Here is a 26,816-nt window from a genome sequence, read left to right on the forward strand (position 1 = left end):
TAAACGTCTACAACTCTTTCTAAAACCTATCAGGAACTATAGAACTATTGTGTGTGCTACTAGAACTATTTTTTGTTCTCTGTTGGTAAGTGCTATTCAGACTAGATTAGATTTTGAAAATGAGTTGTTATTAATTACACTATTTTAATTTCATATGCCATTTTAAAGGCGGTCGCAAAATTAATACATAATAAGTTTTATTGTTCAATGAAGTATGATTTATTTCTCTTTTATTGAATAGTTGAGCAAAATTAGCATAAATTTAAATTGAACCTTAATAATAGTACATTCATCGGGCATATCAGCATTGGGAATTGAAGTGAAAAAAAGTGAAGTGTAAAAAGAAATTTTCATTGCAAGCGTAGCGCCGGCGTGATTGCGATCTCAGCGCGTGAAGTTTTGCCTTAACGGGCAACAAAATGCTCAATTTATGAAATTAGATACATTATTGTTATAGAGAAAGGATTTTTTCCCAAATAACAGAGAGAATAGGTAATTGATCTTTAAGCACATTCATTGTTATAATATGTATACTTCTAGTGTCGTAAACCAAAATAATTGGCGCAAGCACTAACGTCAATCGATGAGACGGAGTATAAAATTATTATTCCTATACAGCTTTATGTTCAATAGTCGTTACTCCTTAACTCCTAATAGTGAGACGCGAGTTCTTTTTTTAACGCGCTACCTTGCAATATCAGCGCTACAGATATTGTAAGAAGTCTATCGAATTTGCATACAAATCTTCGGGATAGATATCGCTGTCGGTATGGGTGTAGGTTATTATAGTCATAATCCATCCACCAGTCCATGCGTCGGGTTGTCTCTCTCCTTAAAATATGGCGAGGCTGCCAATGGCTGGCCATGCGTCATACTCGTGAACGGGTGCTACTTGTGGTGACCGGTCGTCCTTGAATTCGTGTATGCGGTGAAATTAGTTATTTCGACTACGTATTTGAGAACTGGCAGTAAATGTAAAATTAGAAGCATTTTATAGACATTTATGTTTTTGACGTTCATAAGTGTACATTGTTACCTTTATGAAGAAATATTTTGTTTTTTGATTTTGTTTCATATATTATGGTCTATGACGAACTTCAACTGAACCAGCTCTATAATTTAAAATAGGAACACAAAATCAAAAACACTGTCAGCATTTTAACTTTTGAGTGAAAAGTCACCCGTTTATTGCACTCTAGGTCGATTTAACGAATAACTTCTATCACTCCTAGGACTCTTTACTGTCATCGGTGGAAGAGGACTTTTGTACTAACATTTGTATAAAAAATTAGATTTCTCGTTTTTTTCCAATTATGTTCTGAGTCATTTGATGAAAAATGAGAGCATTTAACTTTGAACAATAAAGTAGAACTATCAAAGATTTATACATATTCTATAATTCGCGCTAGGTGGGACGCAAAGATTCCTGTAGCATTCATTGAAATAATACAAATATCAACACCTTTGAAATAAATTCGCCCAGTTCCGTTTTCAAATAACGAAATACCAATATCCAACTCGAAACATAAAAATATCCGAAACCCGCCATAAGCTGACATATAAAAATTTATAGTAACACAGAAAACAGACTGTAATAATATATCGGAATGTCAGCAAAGCCCTTTGGTGCTTTAAATGGTTTGATCGGAAGTCGAATTTATTATTGAAATAATAAAAGCTATTTTCCTCTATCTAGGAAATGCAAATGAGACGAGGAATGTATACAAAATACATTGCATGTTCTGTGAATATTTTTTTACGAATTGCCGATCCAATTGCAAGAAATGATATAAATTAGCTATTGTGCCCGAGTTTGCCCGTGTGACATTTATGAAAGTTTCCAGCAGCTATACGCACGGGATTTCATGATCTAACACAACAATATATTATATTATATTTTATATGGCGTATGTCTATCTATCTATGCCCATTAGACCGATTCCTCACCTCCGGGTTATGCTAGTATCCGTGCCTCGGGAGGTTTATAGCTCGCTCGTAAGACGTGTGTCAAAAATCTTAAAGGGTAGTTTAAAAGATCTCTCTAGACCATCTTTTCTCAACTATTTTCATGTTGCGACTAACAAAAATGCCAATAAGTAAAGTAAAAAAGTTTTGCGACCCCGTCAATGTAAAATTATGATAATAATATGTACATAGCGCGCTATTTTTAACGAATGTTTTCTATGTGTAGTTTGCATTTATTATTTTTCAACAGACTGCGACCCCCTTTTTAAACAAACTCAACCTCCCGCTTAAGAAAAGATGATCTAGACAGACAGAGAGAGATGCTAAGTGGAAAGGGTTCACTATAGGTTTCGAGGACAACCATAGTAAAAAAACAATTTTGAATTAAAATATTGAACAGTAAACATAATTTTAAGGATTTCCTAAGGGATTAAAATATTTTACGACAAAGTGATGACTAGTCACCGATTTTTATATTGAAAACGTTACGGTTGATTGGTGCGTGTGCGCTTAATGTTATCGATTGCTGTATCGATTGAATATTTGTTACATACAATAAACATATTGTCACAAAATATTCTATGTTGCTACGGTTGTAAAACAGTGACGTAGTATATCTAAGGCGTTTCAAATCAAATATAGTCGTTATACACCTATTTTCTATTTCACGCATTTTCTCGACGGTACGATGATTTTTCTATTTCATATAACTTTCGGTCCTAGATTCTAAAAAATATAACCCAATACATTTATAATGTATAAAGCTTTAGCTAAATCTTAATTATTCTTAGTAGGTTTTCGACATGTCGTGAGTGTTTTCGACAGTATATTGAAGACCCATGTCAAATATTCTAATACGATGAATATTCTACTGAAACAAATAATAAAAATCTGCGCTTTAGACCGAGATGACGTGGCGTTATCCTGGGGCTAAAAGAAAATGTTGATGCTAAATAGGTACTATATACATACATATACCTAGTCCAGCTGTAAGTTCTGTTACAAATGAAAATGCTTTTTAAAAATGTGGATTGCTGAGAGGTTTCACAACATGCTCCAAGACTGTATCTTGATACACTTTGGCTGAAGTTTTCACTCCTTTTTGACAAAAATTTAGTTTTGTGACTCCTTGATAGGATACGCCCCACCAAACCATCACTGACGCAGGATGATGACTGAGTTGTACCTATCCGACCATTAAAGCTTCTTTGGAGCTGTCAGCGTACACTTTATCATTTGGCTTATTGTAGTGCTCTTCAATCGTGTTTTTTTCATCGGTACCTTTTTACCTATATTATTATAATATTTCTGTGCTTTTCACCTGCGTATCGCAACAGAAGGCGTTTTCATCGATCCACTTTCTTTAATTGTAAAGATTGATTTTGGACATGTAACGACTAAACATATATTGGTTTATGTTTAGTTTAGTTAAGAGAAAACCTGCTTAATCCTCGGCGAGTCGAGCTTCGCGAAGCAATCTTCACAATATATGATAAGGAGGCATGATGGAATCTCTTAGAAACCTCATATCATACAGTCATAACAGAACAAAAAATGCTTTTACTTAACCAATTTGTCTTGACAGCCAGGAAGTAGCATGTTTGTATGTACTTTATACAAACAGTTAACAGGCATTAAACACTTATAGTGTGGTCTAAATTGTTTGAATGATAACAACCCTATCGCCTACGACTTTTAATAAATTAAAACTATTTTAAACTAATGTACAATGGGATCACGCAGAACTACACGGCTTGTCTTGCAATATAATATTTTTTGGTCTTGTATAAGGTTCTAAAATTAAACTAGTTTAAATTAGTAACGTTGTTTAAGTATGATATTATGAGGAGGTAATTTTTTTATGCAAAATATAGTAAAAAGTCAGATATAAAGTATCGGAACAGATCTTTGGTGACGCTGGTTAATAGAGCTTAAGCTATCTTGACATTTAGTTTAATTTTAAACGATAGCATATTTTGGAGTTTGAATATGTAAATAATGGCAGGCAACACTTTTTTTTAATAATATTAGGTCCTTACATATGAAATTGGCGTATTTCTTACTGGCCACTTTAATCATGTTCTCCTCTTTGGTAAGGATTTCCAAATTCAAATTTGTACAGTTATTTACTCATGTATTTGTGCTTCGATGACCGTCATTCATTTGTTTTTTTTTCTGTTTGCGTCACTCATTTTACAAAATGGAAAACTTAAAGTATCGCATTATTTACGAGTACGAGTTCCGCCGTGGCACTAGTGCTGCGGAAACGACTCGAAGGGTGAATGATGTGTATGGCGGTCATGTTGCAAAAGAAAACACAGTTCGTTTTTGGTTCCAACGTTTTCGTTCTGGAAATTTCGACCTGCAGAACAAGCCCCGGCTACGGCTTGAGACCCAAGTTGATAATGAAGTATTGTAGGCTATTGTGGAAGCGGACTATTACGGCTGATGTCTATTGTCAGCAATTGCAAACCATAATGGAAAAGCTAGCGGCTAAACAAACTAGGCTGGTCAATCGCTCCACGCCACTGCTACTTCACAACAACGCTAGCCCACACACTGCACAACAGACGGCTACCAAATTAGAAGACCTTCAATTGGAATGTCTAAGACATCCTCCGTACTCCCCGGACCTTGCTCCAACAGATTACCATTTTTTTCGAAATTTGGACAACTTCTTGCAAGGCAAAAAATTTAACTCTGATGGGGCAGTCTAAACAATGGTTCATACTTTGATTAATTAAATATATTATATTTAAAAATATTCGACCTTTTGTTCCTCCCATACAAAACGCCAATTTCATATGTAAGGACCTAATAATTCTAGATAATTCCCCGACTATGTAGTCGTCGGAGGTATTTAATAGCTTACGTATGGTATTCCTAACCCCGATGATTTATTTATTTACAATCCGGGCAGGCAACACTTGTCACATGTTAAGAAAAAGTTTTAGTTTAGAATATTGGAATACCTGTTAAAATTTAAATAAAAAGATTATTTTCTGTTATTTTTAGAATAGATGATTATGATGATGGTGGTGGTGATGATGATAACGGTGGTGGTGGTGATGATGATGATATTCATGTATTTATAAAAAGCCTCTCGCTTCCAGAGCTCCTCAAAATTAGAAACTTCCAACAGGTCATGCGTCCAGATTTTTGAAAAATAAATATTTATTACTGACATACCTAACATAACGAAAGTAACTGAATATAAGTGAAGATTGTGAAGATGAAGACAGAGAATTTCGAGAAGGTAATATAGGAAGAAATAATATTAATGGAGTTAATATAGTTTGAGAAGGTGATACAGGAAGAAATGATAGAAATCGACGTAATGAAGTTCGAGAAAATGTTGTTATAAGGCGAAATAATACAGGAAGAAATAAAAATTACAAGGAAAGAAGAAGAATTATAAGTGTTGAAGAAACAGATATATTTAGTGGTACAAATGATTTAGTTAAATAGTATATTTCATTACAGGTGCGGAAAGCCTGTCATTGTAAAGAGTTCCGACAAATGTCTATGTTGACAGTCGGAACAAGTTGCAATGACGGTTCCGCACGTGTACTGAACAACTATTTTTAATACAGTTGCGAAGAAAATAAGCAATTTAATAAAACTATTTGCTTTTTCTCTTCTCTCCACGCAATAAATTCATCGTATGAAGATAAGTAGCGACTTTTCCGGTAAAATATTCTCCCAAGCATATTGTGCAATTATACTGAGTTCGGGTGGTGTTAATTCAAATAAAATATCGTCAAAATCAATCTTTTTGTGCATCAAACAACTAAACTCGCAAGAACATTTTTGTAAAATGCCGCCAACCGTAAAAGAATACAAGCAGAGATTTTTTTTGGATTTGTTAAGGGAACAATGCCCGTACAGTCAAGGCTTCAGTAGAATAGTTTTTATTGATATGAAATGAAAATTGATGAAATGAAATTAGATGAAATGAGATAAAACCTAACCTAACTCATTGAATCTGAAATTTAAACAAATTAGTAGCTTCTTTTTCAGAAATATTTTCATGAATCATAAAAATTTCTTAGTAAAAACTTCATGGTTGGTTGCTAAGCATGTTTGCTCCAATATGAGTCATATTGCCTTTTTATATCTAGTAAAATGTCTAAATAGAGATCAATGATTTTTTTTATTTAATACAATGTTATCATTTCGTTGCTCAAAAGCGAGTTGAGTTAATTTAATTTTATAATATTTTTCCTTTGTTTTGATATATAAAGTCACGACATTTATACTCGTCACTAAACCTCTGATTGGTGGACGATATGAGTGTATGACCATCATGCTGTGTTATCTATTATTTACAAATTGCTGGTCCCGAACTCAATTATCAATCTTTTTTAATATAAATCAGTCGGTTTTCCTGTAAAATGATTTCTCAGTTTAAGCACATATTGCTATACTATTTTGCTATACAAGTGTTTTGATACACAATTCTGTGACGATTGAAGGAAAATATCAGGCCTACCCATCGGAATATATTAATGTAATTATTTTATTTCCATACGAATTCAAAGAAATAAAGGACATTTTTCGAAATAAAAAATTTCAAAAGATCTCTGTTTGACCCATTTACCTGTCCTAAAGGTCATTTGAAACTATACAATACACAGGAGCGACGATGCATATGTCTAACAATTGTACAGTTCATTAAAGCCAACAAGAAACTTTATGACTATTGTTTTGGAAATTAGCAATGTTTTGATTTTTCTATCAAGTTGATTAGCTTTCGAATAAGCTACTGCATCCATCTATAGGAATTCAGTGTAATACTACAGAAAAAACCTATTACGATATTCCCAACGTATGGTATTTTCTGGTGTCAGTTTTCAGTGGAACGCGTTTAACTTAAGGATCGAAGAAGCACTGTGTTAAGAGTAACTGTGTAAAGAAGTAAAATGTTTAAAAATTTAACTTTTAATTTAATTCCTTTAAATATTTGAAGGTACGTTTAAAGTGTCGGTACACAACTATGCAATTCTTGTCTTAATTCTTGTTTGACATTGGCATCGGTTTCAACGGGGATATAGCTGTGATAATCTACAACAAAGCGTTAAGTGGAGTTTATTAGTTTGGTTTGTTATACCTACTAAATTTTTAGAAAATACCATCTTGATTTCAAAAAAACTAATATTTATTAATTACTTCTTATAAAATCGAGGATTCTATATAAATTTACGCAAAAGTGCGATATTATTAATTTGATATTGTATATATCATTTATGCTGCTATAGTTTATACGAACACAAAATATATATTTTAAAAACGGTGCATATACGCTACAATATAAAAAAGTAACAATAACATATATGTCTCTTAAGGTTATCTCACAAGCTAAATTTTATAGATAAATCAAAGGTTACAGTTTCATTTCTTGTCAGACACTTATAAAAAAATAGATTAGTAACAAAAAAAGGACAAGTACCACGGGCCGCCTTATGCTCGGCTGGAGCTAAGGCTTCACCATCATGTGAATGTCGAGGCTATTCAAATTCTACCGTGAATAAATGTTAGGGTGGGTTAGTAAAAAATGCTTAACAGTAGTGAGTAGAGACTGCGATTCGTGTTAAATATCTTAAAATAAACGAGGGTGAATCATAGTTCATATTCAGTTTATAATTTTACAGTTAATTTCCTCTTCAAACTCACACTTCTGAGTAACGTTGAGTAACGTTGCAGTCAACACGTTTAAATTTATTATTGAAAATTTCATTGACGCATATATACGTAATATCTCGTATAATGAATCAAATAATCATACTATTTATCACTACAACTATATTTTTACATTTGGCATTTGGACATTTGGATACAGATAGAACGCGCTCCTTATACAGAAAATAAACGATTGCAAAACTCATGGAAATTTCCAGAAATATACGATGAGGAAACAAAGGAAGGAAACAGTTTAGAAGCAACTAAGGAAATTGACGAAGATGTAATAAACGAAAAGTTGCCCAATGATGAGGAATTAGGATATAGAGATTTGGAAAGTATTTTTTACTGTCCTTCACACTATTACGCTGTTAATAACAAGTGTTTAACACAATATCAATTATTGTACATGAAGAAATTCTACGATGTGAAGTGATACTGGGAAAAAGGGAAATAATATATAAAATTATAGTTAGGCAGGCATTTTCCTTATTTATTTAAAGAATCTCAAGTTTCGTGAAATGTATGCGTTTAAGTGTAAGTTACATTGTGTTTTAGTTTTTTCTTAGGTACTGACTATAAATATTTTTAAATTATATTATTACCAATATTATTAACCACAAATACGTGCTTTAATTGCATTTATTTGTAATTTTAATACCACTACATAAATGAATTATTGTGAACTCGCTAAGTTCAACAGCAACGTACTAGCAACTAAAGGAGCTAAACATTTCCAATTTTCTTCGGGTGAGCCTCCGACGTGTTTGATTTTATTCTTAAATTAATTAAATCCATATTTAAAAGTAGATAAATGAATATTGGAATGTTTGTTAATAACATAATACCAAACGTATGAATAACATCCAAAACGTCATATTTTTTAGTAAATTGACACAGTATAATATTTTAATAGATATATAGTTTAAGCTTATAATTTGTGGTATATTTTGCTTGTGGTATTTGTGGTATCCGATGTTACAATTCATTCTATTTTATAAATTCAAGTAATTATTGGATGAAGTCCTTGTTGCACTCTACACTTAACCTATGTATCCGCATTGTAATGAATTTTTATCTCTATGCATTACACGTATGTAAAGATTGGCTAGCAACAGTTTTGGTTTTGGTATATACGGGTATAACAGGCAAGAAACTGGGAATTTGTTCAATTATACTGTCATACTGTCAGTTTAAAATCACATTCACTTTTAAAAATCGATTTTTGTTTAGTTTTCTAATTTTAATGATCTCTTCCTGTATTTACCTATAAGTGCTTGTCACATTAAAGATTGTGTATTGTGATTCTTTCAACATTGTAAGTGTGCCGAGCGTTGGGAACTTACTTGACTTAATGTCCTATAACCCCTAGGTGGGGCAGAGGGCGTCCACAGTGAGTCTCCATCGCGTTCGGTCTTGAGCCTCGTGTTTCACCTCGCTCCAAGTCTTTCCGGCTCTCTTTGCCTCGTCCGCAACTGTTCGGCGCCAGGTTTGTTTGGGACGGCCACGCTTCCGCTTTCCTTGCGGATTCCAATCAAGCGCCTGCTTGGGAATATGATTGAGATCCCTTCGGAGTGTATGGCCTATCCAATTCCATTTGCGTCGCTTGATCTGCTGGCTGATCGGGGTTTCTCGACAGCGCTCCCAAAGTTGCTCGTTAGAGATCTTTTCAGGCCAGTAGATGTTCAGAATACGGCGAAGACAGCGGTTAACGAAGACTTGGAGTCGGTGCGAGATGTGTTTGGTGACCTTCCACGTTTCACACCCATAGAGCAGCACAGATTTGACGTTGGATCCGAATATTTTAACCTTGATTCGACGCGTCAACATCCGTGACTGCCATATAGGCCGAAGTTGTGCAAAGGTTGCTCTGGCCTTGGCAATGCGCGAAGTGATGTCCTCTTCTGTACCTCCAGTTTCAGACACGACGCTTCCGAGGTAAACAAATTGTTGAACGCTTTCTATGTCCTCTGCACCCACCCGCATTGGGGTGCGATTCTCAACTCCAACACGCATTTCTTTCGTTTTCCGGGTGTTGATTTTGAGTCCCGCAAATCCCGCCTCGCGTTCCAGGTCGTCCAACTTAGATTGCATGTCGCGGTGCGTGTGACTCAGCAGACAGAGGTCATCGGCGTAATCCAAATCTTCTAAGATGTTGGTTAATCCCCACTCTATTCCGCGACGCTGGTTCTGATGTATGCGATCCATAATCCCGTCGAGAACAACCAGGAAAAGTAGTGGCGAGAGTAAGCAGCCTTGCCGGACGCCTGCGTGCACTTGAATATCGTCTGAGACGAGACCATCGTGAATCACTCTACAAGAATAGTTCCTATAGCTGGCCTTAACTAGGTTAATTATCTTTGGCGGGACACCAATGTTAGAGAGTCGCGACCATATGCTGCTCCATCTCAATGTATCGAAAGCTTTTTCGAAGTCAACAAAGGTAAGATAAATCTCTCTCTGCCATTCTGATGCCTGTTCGAGAATGATACGAAGAGTGTTAATTTGGTCGGTACACGAGCGGTTAGGCCGGAAGCCAGCTTGTTCTATGCGAAGGAGAGGCTCAACGGCTGCAGACAACCTGTCCAAGATAATTCTGCAGAAAACCTTGGAAGGGGCCGAGAGCAAGGCGATACCTCTCCAATTGCTGCATTGGCTTAGATCACCTTTTTTGGGCACAGTAATAAGAAGGCCCCTATTCCAGTCCTCCGGAAGCTTCTCGCTGGCCCAGATTTTCCCAATCAAAGGTGTCAGCGTGTCGACGGTAGTAGCCAGGTCCGCTTTTAACATTTCTGCGGCTATTAAATCAAGCCCTGGTGCTTTACCAGTCTTAAGACCCATGACCGCTCTCTCCACTTCATCACGTGTAGGTGGTTCGATATCGATGTCTAGTGGCCTGGGTGGTGGAAATGTGTCTTGCATGCCTCCATGCGTAGCTGTGGGACGAAAGGTTTCCTCGAAGTGTTCACGCCAGCGTCGTAGTTGTCCTTCTGCTGTTACGATAAGTTGACCGTCTTTTGATTTTAGAGGCTTTTTATGCTGACTTATCTTTCCTGCCAAGATTTTAGTCGCTTTATACAGTTCTCCCATGTTGCCGGTGTTAGCGGCAATTTGAGCGTGGTCAGCAATACCGTCAACCCACAACCTTCTGTCCTTTCGCGAGCTGCGATAGATCTTCTTACGAATCTCCCGATACTGCTGTCTGAGGTCGGCTTGTAGTAGTTCGTCGTTGGTTCCGAGCAGTTTTAGGTGGAGTTCCCTACGGTCGTTTATCAGCTGCCAAGTAGCTTGTGACATCCAATCCACGCGCGAGTGCTTAGTATGACCTAAGACAGAAGAGCTGATCTCTGTGTAGGCCACTTTGATGCGTTTCCACTCTCCGTCTATTGAGTCATCGTCGGCGTGAAGTCCGGTGAAGCGGTTACGAAGTTCAAGCCTGAACCTGTTCAAAATTTCAGGATCTCGCAGTTTAGTGACGTCAAACCTTCTTCCAGCTCTACCAGGGGCACCAGCTAGTCGCGCAACTGCAATCTTGAGTCGCATTTCGGCTACAACCAGATGGTGGTCGCTGTCAATATCAGCGCCTCTTCGGTTTCGGACATCGAGGAGTGACGAGCGCCACTTCGAACTGATCGCAAGGTGGTCAATTTGGTTTTTCGTGGAGCCATCAGGGGAGTTCCATGTGTACTTATGTACATCTCTATGAATAAAAAGTGTCCCACCGATGGTCAGGTCATGGTGTTGGCAAAACTCTATAAACCGTTCACCATTCTCGTTCCGTACTCCGAGTCCATGTTTGCCCATGTTGCGCTCACAGTTACTGTTTTCGCTTCCCACTTTTGCGTTAAGGTCTCCCATGACGATCACAATATCTTGTTTCTTAATACCTTTAAGTGTGGCATTTAGAGCGTTGTAAAAGTCATCCTTGATGTCCTCCGCAGACGTGTTGGTGGGAGCGTAACACTGCACAATGGAGATCTTCCGTGCTCTTGAGTTGAAGCGGGCCCAAATGATTCGGTCTGAGATCGGTTTCCAGTCCAAAAGACTTTTCTTTGCGGAGTTAGAGAGGAGGAAAGCGACGCCATATTCAAGGTCGTCATCCTCATTTTCCTTCCCGGAGTATAGAAGAGTTAGGCCTTTGGACGTTCTCAGTTCGCCAAAACCATTTCTACGCACTTCACTTAAACCAAGTATTTGTAGATTATATCTTATCATTTCAGCTTCTGCTTGTGCTAGTCGAGTGTCGTTACTTAGCGTTTTTATATTCCAAAAAGCAATTCGTGTCCGTGATTTAATGCCAAAGGTCGTCGGTAAAAGATCGGTCCGGTTTCTCACTGTTTCGGTTTCTTGAATCGTTGGTTTTTCAGGCAAGCAGGAGATTAACCCACTGTGCCCTAGTCTGATAGTGGGGCTGCCACTTTAGAGCATCCAGACATGCTCGGTTTTATACGGGTTACCTCCCTAGTGAGTGGATTCTGTTTTAAGGCGCAGAATATTCGCCTTTTGCCCTGCATCCTCAGCTCATCTGCAGCTCTAGGTAGTGGGCACGCGTGAGCGTGGCTGCAGTAGGTCCCAGGGTGGACGACTAGGACGTGGATGACTCGGACTGGTCGGGGTTCTGCTTATACTAGTGTTCCACTACGTAACACAGCAGAAGGTTTTTTTTGGCTTTTTCTAGGCAATGCTGACCTCACTCCATCAGCGATTCCCACCAACACCAACCCCAACTTCCCACCCCAATTGCGTTGGCGAGCGTTGGGAAGCTGTTGTCAATAAAAAAATAGTTTAAGTTATAGAGTACAACTATCACAAGCCCGATATTGTATTTTATTTTTCTCATTCTCATAACACAGGTGATGTAACTATAAAGTTTTTACTCTAATATTATATGTAATTAAATAAACCAATAAAAACTTCATTCATACACTGTTGTTTGTTAAACATAGAATGTAGTAAACCTAAGAGTTAACTAAGCGGCGGTTGAACATCTCTTACACAGATGTGCCCTCCAATAAGCCACATCTTACCAGTCATTGGGTGGGACTGTAGCCAAACGTCTGTCCATGTAATCGTCTGTTATGTAAAAAGACTAAACGATATGAGTTTATTTTTCGCTAGTTTTATATGTCCGCTAAGATTACCTTTAACATAATAAAATATTAAGATAAAATAAATATAGTAAATAGTGTTTTTGAAACCAAATAAGTGTTCTTATTTCACCGCCCTATCTAACAAGAAAATTAAACTTGCCGCATAGTAATGGAGTGGCAATTTTGGATATAAATTGTGTTGCCGCCGCAGAATTGCAACGTAAAGTGCGCTCAATAGATAGCTCAGTACATTTATGTGAATGGAGTTTTGCTAGTAAAATACTAGAATATCTAAATACGTTGATTTCTAGTACCAAATAATCTTTATTTCTTACAAATAGCCATAGTTTATCATAAGACGACGATCAATCAGCAACAGTAGAGTCTGAGAGATGCAAATGGTCCTCTATAAGTACTAATAGTATTAGTAAGATTTCTCGTTTACATTTTTGGAATTCCTAATCATCGGACTTAGTTCCTGTCAAGGAATGATGATTTTGATTGCAAGGCCATGACTCACTTCCTTTCCTGTCCCATACAGAGTGCAAACGAGCAGGCGGGTGACTTTTAAAGTGTTAACTGCTGCATGAGGTGTGGTGCCGACTTGAGGCAATAGTATGCTCTTTTTAATGCACCTACGTCATAATCGTTTGAAAATAGATGTAATGGTTCCATAAGGTGCCTTAAGAAACACAGTGTTATTGTCTCCAGTTGGTGAAGTGAAATTAATGAAGATTTGGATTATATTGGTAACAAATAATAATAAAAAGAAAAACTATATACTAGAGCTAAGGCTCATTACCGTAGTGTTTTTATATTGGATCTTCATTATATCATACTGGATCTGGTTATAGTCTTCTGTATGTCAATCGCCACATTCAACAACTCTATATCTGAAGGGTGAATCAGAGTAAATACTTAGCGCTAAATACTCTTATTTGTCCAAGATGTATGGATGGATTTGACATACAGGAATTGACACATAGGTTTTTTGTAACGTGTTTTTATACATGTCTTACACTTACGTATTGAACACATTTCTCATCTCACCAAGTTAGGCGTAAGTCTGAATAATAAAGGATAACTGTTTTATGCTAATTACTGGTCTGCAATTTAACGACGGGATAAAAAGCTAATTTATCGCCCAACTCCGCTGTTAACTGAAACGGGAACATTTTATTTGAACAACTTTTTTCGCCAATTGTTTAATTTTGTAATTTACACGGCTTTATTTTTTATTATTTTAACTGATTATCTTTTCCTCAATCATCCATATGTGACGACATTTGGGCTTTTTGCCTGTACCAAACAATCTATAAATTATTAGCTAATTAGTCAATGATTGAAATGACTGGTATAAAGAGTTCCAACTTAATCATTTTAACTGATTATAAAACCGTATTTTACATTGTTTTTAATTATGTTATCATCCTTACACTACCCCCTAGAACAATAAATTCTCTCTTTTCTTTTGTAACTGAATGAGAAAGTTGCGAAGTAATTAATGCGAACGCTTTTCACTGATAACGCCTAAACAAAATTACATAATACACAAATTTTAGACCTTTTGTAATAAAAGAAATGTTTATAACATCATCTTTGTTACGGCCAATCTTAATTACGGGGTAATTTGCTAGGCGCAATTCACAAAGGCAATTTTGTTTTTATTTCTTATTAGAAGTCCGAGAATAGCTTATCTCTGCTTTAAGCGAAAAAGATTTATGTTTGGTCAGAAGTATTGTTTATATGGAAAAGCTGTATTCTTTTATTTGGCAAGTACCTATACAATTAATGAGATATACCTCAGTTTCATTGCAGATAAAATTGAACTTAAAAAGGGGCCAAACGAGCAGGAGGTTTATCTGATGTTAAGTGATACTGCCCATGGACACTCTCAATGCTGGAGGGCTTGCGAGTGGTTTGCCGGCCTTTTGTGAATTGGTACGCTCTTTTCTTAAAGGGCCCTAAGTCGAATTGGTTCGGAAATACTTCAGTGGGCAGCTGGTTCCACATAGTGGTGGTGCGCGGCAAAACTGCCTCAGTTGTGGAGCGGCGGACGTCAAACTAATCAAAGATGAAGTGATTTTATTACCTACGTATATATACGTATGGTTCGACATTACAGTAGTAGACAGTGAAACTCTATTAATTTGAAAGTGTAGGTTTCCAGAGCAGTAGACCAAAAAATCATTGTTATGTGGTGCGGGTGCTCTGTGGTTTTAGTTGATTTATTATGTGTTTAATTCATATGAAAAAAAAAATGATTTGTTGGATGCAACGACAAATTAGCGGTCTCTTCCTGTATACGTACATCTACTAATAATATTTAAAAATACAAAGCTTTCTAAATTTGTTACGTTGAAGGAAAACAAAAAGCGTATTCCATAGTTTTGAGCAAAGATTTCAATGGACTTGTCATCTTACTTTTTTTTTTGGAGGGAACGAGAAAAGGAAAAGGGGATCCACTTGCTTTCTTTCTCAGAAGCAGTATTAATCTAATGGTTTCAGTGTACGACTCTCGTAAGGTCGTTGGTTCGATTCCTGGCTGTGCACTAAAGTATTTTCTGCCTATGTGCCTATTTAACGCTCGCCCCTGTGGCGAAGACAGTAGCAAAGTCGACGGCTTGTGTAAAAATCAAAAAATCGCATCTTACATACAATTTTTTTTGCTTTCAACCACCACTGATATTTTATTCCTTTTTTTGATGAACTCATTATTAGATTTTTGTTCCTTATGCACAGACCTTAAGGATAACAACTGTACCAAAAAAGGGGTAACTCGTTAACAGCAATATTTTATTCAGTGATCTTACTTATCTTTGTTGCTGTTTCTCATCGAACTTGGACAAAAAGGGGTACACCAATTAAAAAGTTTCACAAGCGAGGGGTAAATCAAAGTTACCGTTAAATAAAATACATTTTAGTGGATAAATTTTTTTTACAATACTTAGAAATTTCATTAGAAAATTGTATTCCAATCTAGAGAATTTATTCACATTTAAATTAATTATGACAGGGATATCCAAGAGGAAGATTCACATGTATCTTAATTTATATGTTCTATATATTGTGCGAACAATCCTCTCTCTTTTGTCGCGTTCCAGTTTCTACGAGTGGACACCGGCAAGTATTACCACATAACTAATATTTTAAATCAGTGGCGACAGCTACAAGAAGCGTATGTGTCCCAGGACGCACTGTAGACCATGTATTATTAATATAATTGTTTTATGGTCACACAAATAAAAAAATATACATTTAAATATTTAAATAAAAACATTAAATTTTTTGAAGTGAAACTTCTTTATCGGCGTTGGAAAAAAAAACCGTCACAGTTTTGGGTTACGCGTCACATTTTTCCGTTACATGCAATATTTTTCTTGTCCCTACCGCAGAGATACGAAGCTATTTATAATAAAAATATATAATAACGATAACAATGATAGTAATAAATCTATTACAATTAATGAAATTCTGTAATAATCTTAGTAGTAATACGGTAAAATGAAATAATTATATTATTTGTCTTCATGTCTATGATAATAAAAGCATTTTGTTAAACATTATCTAATTTTATTTTATTTAACCAATTTATGTAAAGTTGCATATAGTAGACATTTTTTGAAAAATAAGGTCATAAAAAGTTTCACTTCTTACGTGTGTACGCACACATTTTTTTGTTTTTGATGGGGCCTTGAAATAATTTTCCTTACACTAGACTAGGATCGGGACTAGATCGCGGTCATAAGCTAGCTTCGTTGTATAAATAACTATGATAATTTCCTTATATATAATTATTAATAATTACCTAGATTACACATAATATGTTATAATATGAACATTAGGATTTTTCCGAGAATTTCCAATCGTAGTAACAAATGTGATTAATGAAATTTATCGATTCTATAAAACATATTGGATTTATAATAAATTTATACTGCTAATTTGTTTGTTGTATATACTTTTGATCTTGAAATAAGAGGTTAATTTAAGTATTATTTAGATATTTGGTAGTTATTTTAAGTTTGTTTAATAGCGATGACCTTACATTTTGCCGTTCAAAACTGTTTCTAGATTTTTTAAATATTGTTTGTTCTATGTCACGTCCTATGTTGACGGGTTATTTGTATGCACGTACAGTGACACATGTTGTTAACATAAACCTTAAACGATATTCTGTTATTACCAGTCAGTTGGTCACCTTGTTATAGAACAAGTAAGCCATATTATTTTTTTATTACCTGCCAAGAATAAAACACGTATCGCGTAAGGAGGTTGTTTATTTTATGTATATTGTAAAAGTTCATTAGAAATAAATAAAAAATAAGTGCGTCATTAAGTGGATTGTGGAAGATAAAATCTTTGTATAAAGTGAGTATGTATAAAGGTAATTTTTAAACATTTTTTGAGATTATGAATAAAGAAGCTTTATTAAATATTAATACGGTGGACTTTATATAGACAAAAGAAATTAATAAATTGAGTTATTCGATGATAAAGATGTCAAATTATTGACCTAAGCCAGAAAAAAATATCAACATTCAGAATCTTAATTAATATATATAACATGGAATACCAAGATTTTTAAACTCTTATATTTTTGCGTATGTTACAATATAATAACCATTATAAGAATTTACGTTAATCCATAAATAAAGAAACAATAGTACAACTACAGCGGGAAGTTATCAATAAATATACAAAAAAATGCATTATTACCATAATCCCTTTCAGTAGAGTGCAAAAGAGAAACTCTTAATTCCAAAGTCTTATACCATAAACTTAAAATTCAAACCATTTTATATTATATGCTTCTTATTAATCGCTTATGTTACACTGTTTACGTACTATCAAGGCGTTCGAAAGGCGCCAATCTAAAGAGAACGTACTTATAATTTATCAGTTTACCAAATGACATGGCATTGACATATTTTACTTGCAACTGCTCCTTAACGTTTTAAATAAAAAATCACCATACAATAAACAAATGAAAAATTCTTAGAATTCCTTTTAGTATGAACCTAATTTTTCTACTTATAATAGTATTTTAAATAATAATTATTATCTAATTCTTATTGTATTAGCTTAGTTCTAAACAAATTCGTTTCCTTTAACTTTCTTATGTACCTTTAACAATAATTAATTACCTTGCTGAGCTACATTTTTTTTAAGTCCGTGGCGTGAGACCTAACCTTCCCAATCTCCTCTAAATAGATCTCAATCTGTTATGAACGATGTTTTGAGTACATGCGAGGCTGATCCTTTTCAGATAGTCTCCATACCTACAAGCGTAAGATACTGCAACCGTTATACCGGGATATCTATTTTGATTATAACATTTTATTTATGGCCTGTTATTTTTTTATTTATTTATAGTATGTATTTGTCGAGCATATTTGTTATTAATGTACATACACTTCTTTTTGTAAATGTGTGTTTGGATAAAGGGTGTAATTTATAAACTTATACTGACGTACAGTAACGCTATTCTAATAAGCAATCAGTTACTCGCAAGGCCATCAAGAAAATAACTTATATAGGTACCAGAATATTTTTTTTTTATTTGTATTAAGCCAAACCAACGTAAGTAATATAAGTATATAGATATGAAAAATAAAATCACATACGCTGTTGACGAAAAAGTTTATTAGTATTTTTATTTACATATAATTTTAAATATAGTCTTAATTTTTAATTGACTAAGTTATTGAACCCAGGAAATTCGTTTCAGTCGTCGTCATGTAGGTGTGAGAAGTTGCTTCGAGATGACACTGATAGCATAAATTACGTAATTTACGGTGTACGGCATAATTTATATTGCTCCGCCTTTAATAAGTATTTTCGAAAATTTTTGAAGGAAATATAATAAGAAGAATAATAAATAATATTGATATAAAGTAACGCTAACTAACTTTTAATATTGAAACTACTTGAATGTATATCATTAAAGAAACCATTTGGATAAGGAATTATAAATAAAAATGGTATACATATTGAATACCACTGTAGTGAAGCCTCTGTGGTGTAGAGGTTGCGTGCGTTGCAGGAAAATCTTGGTTTTTCCGGGGAAACAACAATTGTTTCATTTTATAGAAGCCTGACGTTGTTTTAATTAAAAAAAATCAATCACACACAGAAAGTCTAATGTAGTATAATTTTAACATCATAATATTAATACCTACACTACTACTAGTATATTGAATACATTTACAAAATATTGTATCTTTATCTACTTATTTGTATAGATGATTATAACTTTCAAGGTAATATTTACTCTTAATGTATACATAATAATGGCCCTAAGAGGAAACTTAATATAGCGTAAATACAAGAGGATGCTGTCAAGGTTAAACATACACTTTACCTACATAATAGGTTGTACGTTGAGTTATATCGTATTGTTTAAAAGCAACTTTTTAAAAGAATGTTTAATTTTGTCAAATATATTATAATTCATAAAGATTGCTGGCAGTGTGACGTAATATTGATTTATTTTATCACCATCTTTTGCCAGTTCTTTTCTTTATTCTAATAACACACAACTTTCGTTTTCAAGTGATAAATTCGGGACTATTTTTTGAACACTTTGTACTCAAATTAATTCGAGTATTTAAATTTCAAATAGTAGTTGAAGCGAAAGTTTTTGTAAAGTTATAAATATATCATAACATCAATTACATTAAATAGTAAGGAAACTTCAAGTAAATAATGTTATTAACATTCGTTTAACATTTTATAATAAATAGTTGTAGTAAAAGTAACAAATTTTTAAAGTAAATGTCTTAATAACATTATGAGAAATAAAATATAACAAAAAGTATTTAATAATTATACATAAACAATATTTTTGATACTCGATAAATATATTTTTAGATTTGTGCGTAATACATTAAAATAAAAAAAATACTTAAGCAAAAATTTATGACATTAAGAATATCTGTTATTTTTATTTTATGAATGAACGTCCGATTTTATTCTGGGCAATTGTACGAAATGCGCATTTAGAGGTTATTTTTTTTCATAATATCGTAATTGTATGAGAAATACTACGTAAATGTCTTTAAATTTAAAACGTATTTCAAAGAACAATCACGTTTTGACTCAAGTTACAATATAGAAAAGATTTTTATATCTGTGGTATTTTGTCACCCGAAAGCGCGGGAAACGTGTAATTAAATATGACATTTTACAATGTGTGCTTTGTCATCTACAAACAATATACATATTTTTATTAATATGTTTTCGTTCACACGAAAGCGATAATCGTTTTATATGTACTTACCAGTCTTGCACAATTATGTATTTATGTTTCGTACAGCATGGAGGCCATAGCAAATCATCCACTAATAGAAGTCACAAGTGATGACATCACAAAGGCGAGGGAATTTTACGAAATAAATGACGTCACAAGGATAAAACAAAGTTTAGATACGATTTATGAGTGGTGTAATAAACAAGATCATTTGATAAATGCATTGAAAGTTATGGGTAAGAACTCTTCAATAGTTAGTGAGAATATAAAATAAAAGACAACACGCTTTTTTGTGCCAATAACAACTCTTTACTCGTAGATATAACCCCATAATTTCGTCTTTTATGTTTGACGCAATGACTCCTCTAGTTAGCATTTAAAATATAGCAAGCAATCCGAGTAATAAACAATAAATTAAGGCGTAACGTCTTTCGTTTTACAATCTCACCATTGATACTCCAAATTGTAGAATTATGTTTATTAAGATAAATCTACAATAATAATAGGTATACAAATATAGTTTTTTTTTATAACAAGTGATTACCGATACATAACAACCGATGCAACAAAATGCTAAAGTAGCATAATATGTAAAAACTTACTAACTATTAACTAACTATTACTTTTACTTTTCGTTGTTTACACGAATTAAAAAAGGTAAACAATTTTGGGTTTCTGTGACATTTGTTATTAATACAATTTAGAAACCAATGAAAATAAACTCAGTTACAATAATTTTAGGTACAACTTATACGTATGCGTGAATTTAGTTAAACTTAGGGAAATTGGTGTCAAATCCCTAAAGCTGGATATTGAACAAAGTTATGAGGTGTAATGCAACACAGCGAAGATTCGTGCAGTCAGTACGTAGTGCTACGGGGAACCCAGCAAGCAACGAGCCGCTCGTCGCTTTGAGTGCTCCATGCGGCTGTCAGGTTTTTAGCGAATCCTTTGAGAAAAAAAGAAAAAAGTCGACAGGAGCACAAGCGCACACGTTGTTCTTCTCGTATTATTGCTTGAAAAAATGGAGTGAGACAAAGAAAAATCTCTGTATTTTATAGAAAAAATCTCTATTTAATTATCTTAATTATCTCTATTATTCTTATTAATTTGGATTGAACAATAATTTTTTAGAATCAAAGGTCCCAACACAATCTCGCTGTCAGACATCATGCTCGCGAGTATGTTACGCCGATTTTAGAACACAGCGTAACATGCTCGATGCGAATATTACATTACACCTCGTAACGTTGGTCAGAACCTAGCTTACTTATATGCATGGAGAAATTTGTATTTCATTTTTAAAACAAAAATAATATTGTAGTGACATCATGTACTGTTTATATACTTTAATATTACTTTGTAATGGAAAATCCCTCACTAATTTTAGATCTATATCAATAAATACCATATAGATCGCTCAAGACTCTTATATTATAAATAAGCTGTAACCTTAGCTATACGAATTTCGATGAATTTACAATTAATATTTAGAAGCCAAACTTTTTTTTTTTACTACAGAACATTTTAAGGCATTTTCGTAGCACAACCAGTTATCGTACTGCACCTTTAGATTCTCTTTTACGGCAAACTAAGAGTATACCATTTGCTTAAATACGGACACCCATGAAGGGACCAATCTTATTGCTTTTTCTTATAATTTTTTTTTACTTCAGCTACTATAGTATATATTAGTTACCAAGAAAAGGTACTGGAAATAATATTATTTAAGTAATAAGTATTGAGAGTAATTTTTTTCTCAAAAATCTTGCCACCCTGGAGTTAGCTGTAGTCAACATTTTTTTCTATTCTTAGTGTCGTTTATTCTACAAAAGTCGGTAGAGTTTAAGGTCGGTACTATGTTGCTATGTCATGTCTGTCATATGGATAACATACATATTTTAGCAAAGAAATTCATAACACAATTAAAATTCCAGATCGCAATCTCCTAGAACGGATATTGATTTTATCCAGAGGATCTGTGGAAGCGGCTAAGACCAAAATAGACAAGTTATTAACATCTAGGGGAATGATGCCAGAACTAGCTCTGAATAAGAGCGTTGAAGAGTTTGAATTATTGTGGGATTATGGGTATGTACTACATATTGCCATGAAGTTATTCTAAATTAATAAATTAGGGACAATGTGGACAACAGACAGCCTTATTTTATATATTAAGTTCGTCGGACGATGTAGGTGCGAAGGTGGTTGATATCATAAATTACTGTCTTTTTATTTATTGTTTGATTATTGCTTAAACTGTATAAATAAACTAAAAGTACAAAAAACACTAAAAAATAAGGAGGGGTTTAACCTTGGTGCAGTGTTGGCCTAGTGGCTTCAGCATGCGAGTCTCATCCCTGAGGTCGTAGGTTCGATGCCCAGCTATGCACCAATGGATTTTCTTTCTATGTGCGCATTTAACATTAGCTCAAACGGTGAAGGATAACATCGTTAGGAAACCGGCTTGTCTTAGACTCAAAAAGTCGACGGCGTGCCTCAGGTACAGAAGGCTGATCACCTACTTGCCTATTTGACTAACAAATGATCATGAAACAGATACAGAATCTGAGGCTCAGACCTAAAAAAGGTTGTAGCGCCATTGATTTCTTTTTAAGCTTGTTGCACGAAGAGCTATACCGCAGTACACATTTATTTAAACAAGCAATACAAATAACATACGAAAATATACAACAAACAGAGACAAAAAGTACGTTTGTATACCTTATAAATTATACATCAATCTTAAACCAAGAAATCACAACCCAGGTTGGCCAAAAATACCTTTTAAGGGTACTCTTGTAAATGAATTCGTTGAAAAATCTGTGGGTTGAGACGGGACTCTTGTCGTCGTATAGTCTGGTTCTGAATCTTAGTCTGAGTCGTTGTAAATGCGACTTAGATATTAATCCAATTAATCCAGTGCAACTTGTTTTCTATGAAAATCTAATTTCACGAGAGCTATTTTGTAAAACATATTAATGAGTTTTAGATTTTTTTTATGTACTGTAATGTCAATCTACCATTACATAAACTAAAAACCAACTGCGAAAAAAAAATTATGTTAATAAAAACGTTATTTAATTTCAAAGTTACTTTTATACATTTCAGACTATATGTGCCGCTCCCAAAGCTTCATAAAGTAGATCAGTCCCGAGTGATGGTGACGCAGTTTCTCTCCGAAAAACTCGACGCGTTCAGCTTACTGTCATACTTTCGTTATGCATTCATGGTAATATAGAACTTATAAATAAAATAAAAGATTTTGCTCACTTAGGTGGGCCTTTTCCCAGTGGTCGTAGTAGGCACTCTACTTAAGGGACATTTAACTTATAAATTAATAGCTGAGGCACAAACTTTTATCTCCGTTTGATACATGTCTGACATGTTCAGAATTTCAAATTTATTTATAACTTGTGATCTGAACTGGTTCGAACACTTCAAAGTCCTTTTAATATATCGCTAAGCAACGAAGCCCTCAAATATACTACCTACACACTTTGATCCTATATACTACACTCTACCTGAGTGTGGATACATAACCGGTTAATGGCAGTTATAAGAATACAATTCCAATTTGCTACGCGCATTACAAAAATTTAATACTTAGTATCAAAATTATTACTGTAGAACTATAATGGCGTAATATTCTTGTGCACATAACAAAACAATTAAAAACTGCTGCGACGTCAAATTCCAAGATAAATACTTAAATAAAAAATCTTGTCCATTATTTCATAACACTGTTATAATAACTGTTATAAGATTTTTTATTTACGTATTTATTTCCTGATATAAAAAAGGTTTAGTGATGGAGATATGTTTACTCCGTGCCTAATAGGGCTTAGTGGAGGCTTAAGTGGGTTTTGCAAACGTAACCTACAATTGTGGACTGGGCGGACATATTTATGTGTACATATCATTTTCATTATAGGTTAGAGAGTTTTCTTCTAACACGAAACGATTAGTTGTGGCATCGGAATCAGAACTTTCGTTGTTACAAATAGGATGTACAAATGTTTTTTTATTGAATACGCTAACGCTTCTTGGATATTAAGCTTCTGAAAGCATGATGCTATTGGAAAACTATATGAACACGGAGACGTGAAATACAAAAATTTGTATGAATACTTAACCTCAATGTAAAGGTGACAACTGCAGCGTATATTATAAAAATATAAAACGCCTATTAAAAAAATCATATCAAATTCTCATCGAAGGATAGAGTCAAAACAGAAAATAGTTCTATCTGTTGTAATAAAATGTAATTTGTATTTCAATAAATTTAATGATTTTTTTTCAGATCGGTGAATACAGACTACACTACGACTATTGTCTATCTGAACGGTATATAATCGATCTAACTAACATACATATTGGCCTTGTTACAAAGGTCAACCCAATAGTTGTAAAAAAAGCAGAGGTTTTGTGTACGGTAAGTCAGTCATATTGGCCATACGTGCCTTCAATTTTAAAAATAAAATTCAGTTATACAGTTATGTATAGTAATTATACCAAACAAACAAATTATGGTCAATCGCTATACAGGCCAATCTCAGTCATCACACATCCTTTTTTATATTATGGAAATAGTTTTAACTTTCTGCCAGTTTCAAGTAAGGGGTTGGGAAACTACACGCGAGAAAAAAACAAAATATGTACATAAACATATTACATCTTAATATTATTATTGATTATGAAAGAAGATAATACATTTTAATACAAAAGTCAGGAGAGTTTAGTTGGAATCGGAATATGTAGTAATTGTTAGGAATTCAGAAAGGAGATGGTCATATTGGGAACAAGAAAAGAAAATATGGTTCAGGTTACCAATTTATTCTCCACACAGTAACATCCTTTCCTTTTTTTATTAATTCGCCATTACTATAGTCTTTACTCTTTCGGATATTTAAATTTAGGGGTCATTCAAACCATTGATTAGTTAGTAAATTGTAATTTTGATTTATTTATTTTAAATATGTTACCATTAACACGGCAAGTACTAACACTTATTTTAGATAGGTATATCTATATCGTATCTGTATCGTATAGAAAAAACAACTATAATAACAACGACATTAAACAGTAACGGCAATTGATTTAGTAGTTTCAATACGAATTTTTATTTATTATTTAGTATTAATAAAAGTAGTGCATAATTAAATATAAACACAAGTTTTAATAATGAAAATATAATCAGTATTCCCCAATATTATTGTATATCTTCTTTCAATTGATTGTGAAAATAAAACTTTACCATAGTATTATTAACTATAATTTTCAGGAAGGTTTTGGAACTAAAATAAAAGGCATCCACCTATTGAACGCGCCACCATTTGTCGATAAAATCGTGTTTTTAATAAAACAAGGTTTGAAGGAAAAGGTTGCTAGTAGACTCCATGTCCACAACTCCTACGCCGAACTACACAAACATATTCCTAAGGAAATACTTCCTAAAGATTTCGATGGGGATGGACCGTCGTTAATAAAATTAGCAGGTAATATTTCGAAACGTTGAATAAATAAAAAAAAATAACAAAATTTTTAAATACAAATATACGTTTGATTTTTTAAATTAATTAGCTCTTTCAATCACTCTCATCCCTGACGTCGTAGGTTCAAGCCCCGGCTGTGCACCAATGAACTTTCTTTCTATGTGCGCATTTAACATTAGCTCGAACGGTGTAGGACATCGTAGAGAACCGGCTTGCTTTACTACCAATAATATTATGTCATGCGACAGACACAGAAGGCTACTTTTCTATTTATATTTTATTGTAACAAATAATAATGTCTCGAATAGTCATATCAAAATAATAATGTTTAATTCTAAATGCATAGCGGAAATTACCTAGATATATTTTCATTGGTTCCAGAGCAATGGAAAGAAACACTAAAAACCGAAGAAGCAAGGAAAATAATTAAAGACATGGACCAGTTGGTGGCAGATGAATCTCGTAGAAGCTCATCAAAATTTAACGAGGAATATTTAGGGATGCCAGGCTCATTTAGAAAATTAAACGTAGATTAGAAAATGGTTTACACGGGTTTTCTATGTATTCAGGTATCTATATCTAAGCTAGTTAAATTACATGACATTTTAGCTAATTCTAAATCAATGCAGATACAATGTATATTACCAATTATTATTATTAATGCTTGTTTATTATTCTGTAGTTTGTGTATTATATAGTTATTAGTATTGTTTGGTAGCGGATCCGCAACTTTCTTTGCATTATTATTATTATTAAAACTAATTATTTCAACCTTATAAAAATAAAATATTTATAAGATAACACAACACGTTAAATATGTATAAGAATTTAATTTAGAATGTTTTACTTCAAATAAAGTTTATTGTTTGGTTGGGTCTTTAGGTATTTAGTCTTTAGGAAGGAAAATATTACCTCCTCCAGCTACATTCACCTTGATTTTGACGCTTCCGTGCATTCTTAGCTTTCTATTCACGATTTCTTTCCAAGACCAAAACGTTTTCCTCAAATAAATATATTTATTAACATATTTTCGTAGTTTTTAGTTCAGATTATCATTAGTAGTCCTACTTTTTCACTTTCCGTGCTTAGTTCTCTTATCATTTGTTCTAAATTCGTCTGCTAATTGCAAGCTTTAAGTATTTTCCAGCAATGTATATTTCCTTTGTTAGACAGTGAAAGACATTTTGGAGAAGCAATTTAAGTAGTTTGTGACATACTCCTACATATTATATTACATACACATTGCATTACTTACGATGAATAAGCTAAACTTTAAATATCGTAACGGTATCGTTTAAGAAAAAGGTTTTTTTAAATTGTCTTTGAAACATTTTA

The 26,816-nt window shown here is 33.8% G+C and overlaps 1 protein-coding gene across 3 annotated transcripts; it reads left to right on the plus strand.

The window, feature by feature from the left end:
- LOC123713043 lies at window positions 1-26,508 on the plus strand. Of its 3 annotated transcripts, none has more exons than XM_045666526.1 (7): window positions 1-85; window positions 20,053-20,222; window positions 21,924-22,077; window positions 23,098-23,218; window positions 24,290-24,421; window positions 25,271-25,484; window positions 25,863-26,508. In XM_045666526.1, the coding sequence occupies exons 2-7, from the start codon at window positions 20,054-20,056 to the stop codon at window positions 26,015-26,017; spliced, it is 945 nt and encodes a 314-aa protein (XP_045522482.1). In that variant the 5' UTR covers window positions 1-85; window position 20,053; the 3' UTR covers window positions 26,018-26,508. The 3 variants fall into 3 exon arrangements, with proteins under 3 accessions (XP_045522482.1, XP_045522483.1, XP_045522481.1); XM_045666527.1 differs by lacking the exon at window positions 1-85 and adding an exon at window positions 16,933-16,950; XM_045666525.1 differs by lacking the exon at window positions 1-85 and adding an exon at window positions 16,961-17,105.
- Window positions 26,509-26,816: the final 308 nt, after the last annotated feature.

The sequence above is a fragment of the Pieris brassicae genome, chromosome 8 (genome assembly GCF_905147105.1).
Source record: "Pieris brassicae chromosome 8, ilPieBrab1.1, whole genome shotgun sequence".
Taxonomy (NCBI): domain Eukaryota; kingdom Metazoa; phylum Arthropoda; class Insecta; order Lepidoptera; family Pieridae; genus Pieris; species Pieris brassicae.

Excerpts from the sequence above, each read along its gene's own strand:
- LOC123713043 (XM_045666526.1), top strand. The coding sequence starts at position 20,054 with ATGGAGGCCATAGCAAATCATCCACTAATAGAAGTCACAAGTGATGAC. Across the intron at positions 20,223-21,923 it reads AAATGCATTGAAAGTTATGG|ATCGCAATCTCCTAGAACGG; the intron begins GTAAGAACTCTT and ends TTAAAATTCCAG. Across the intron at positions 25,485-25,862 it reads GTCGTTAATAAAATTAGCAG|AGCAATGGAAAGAAACACTA; the intron begins GTAATATTTCGA and ends CATTGGTTCCAG.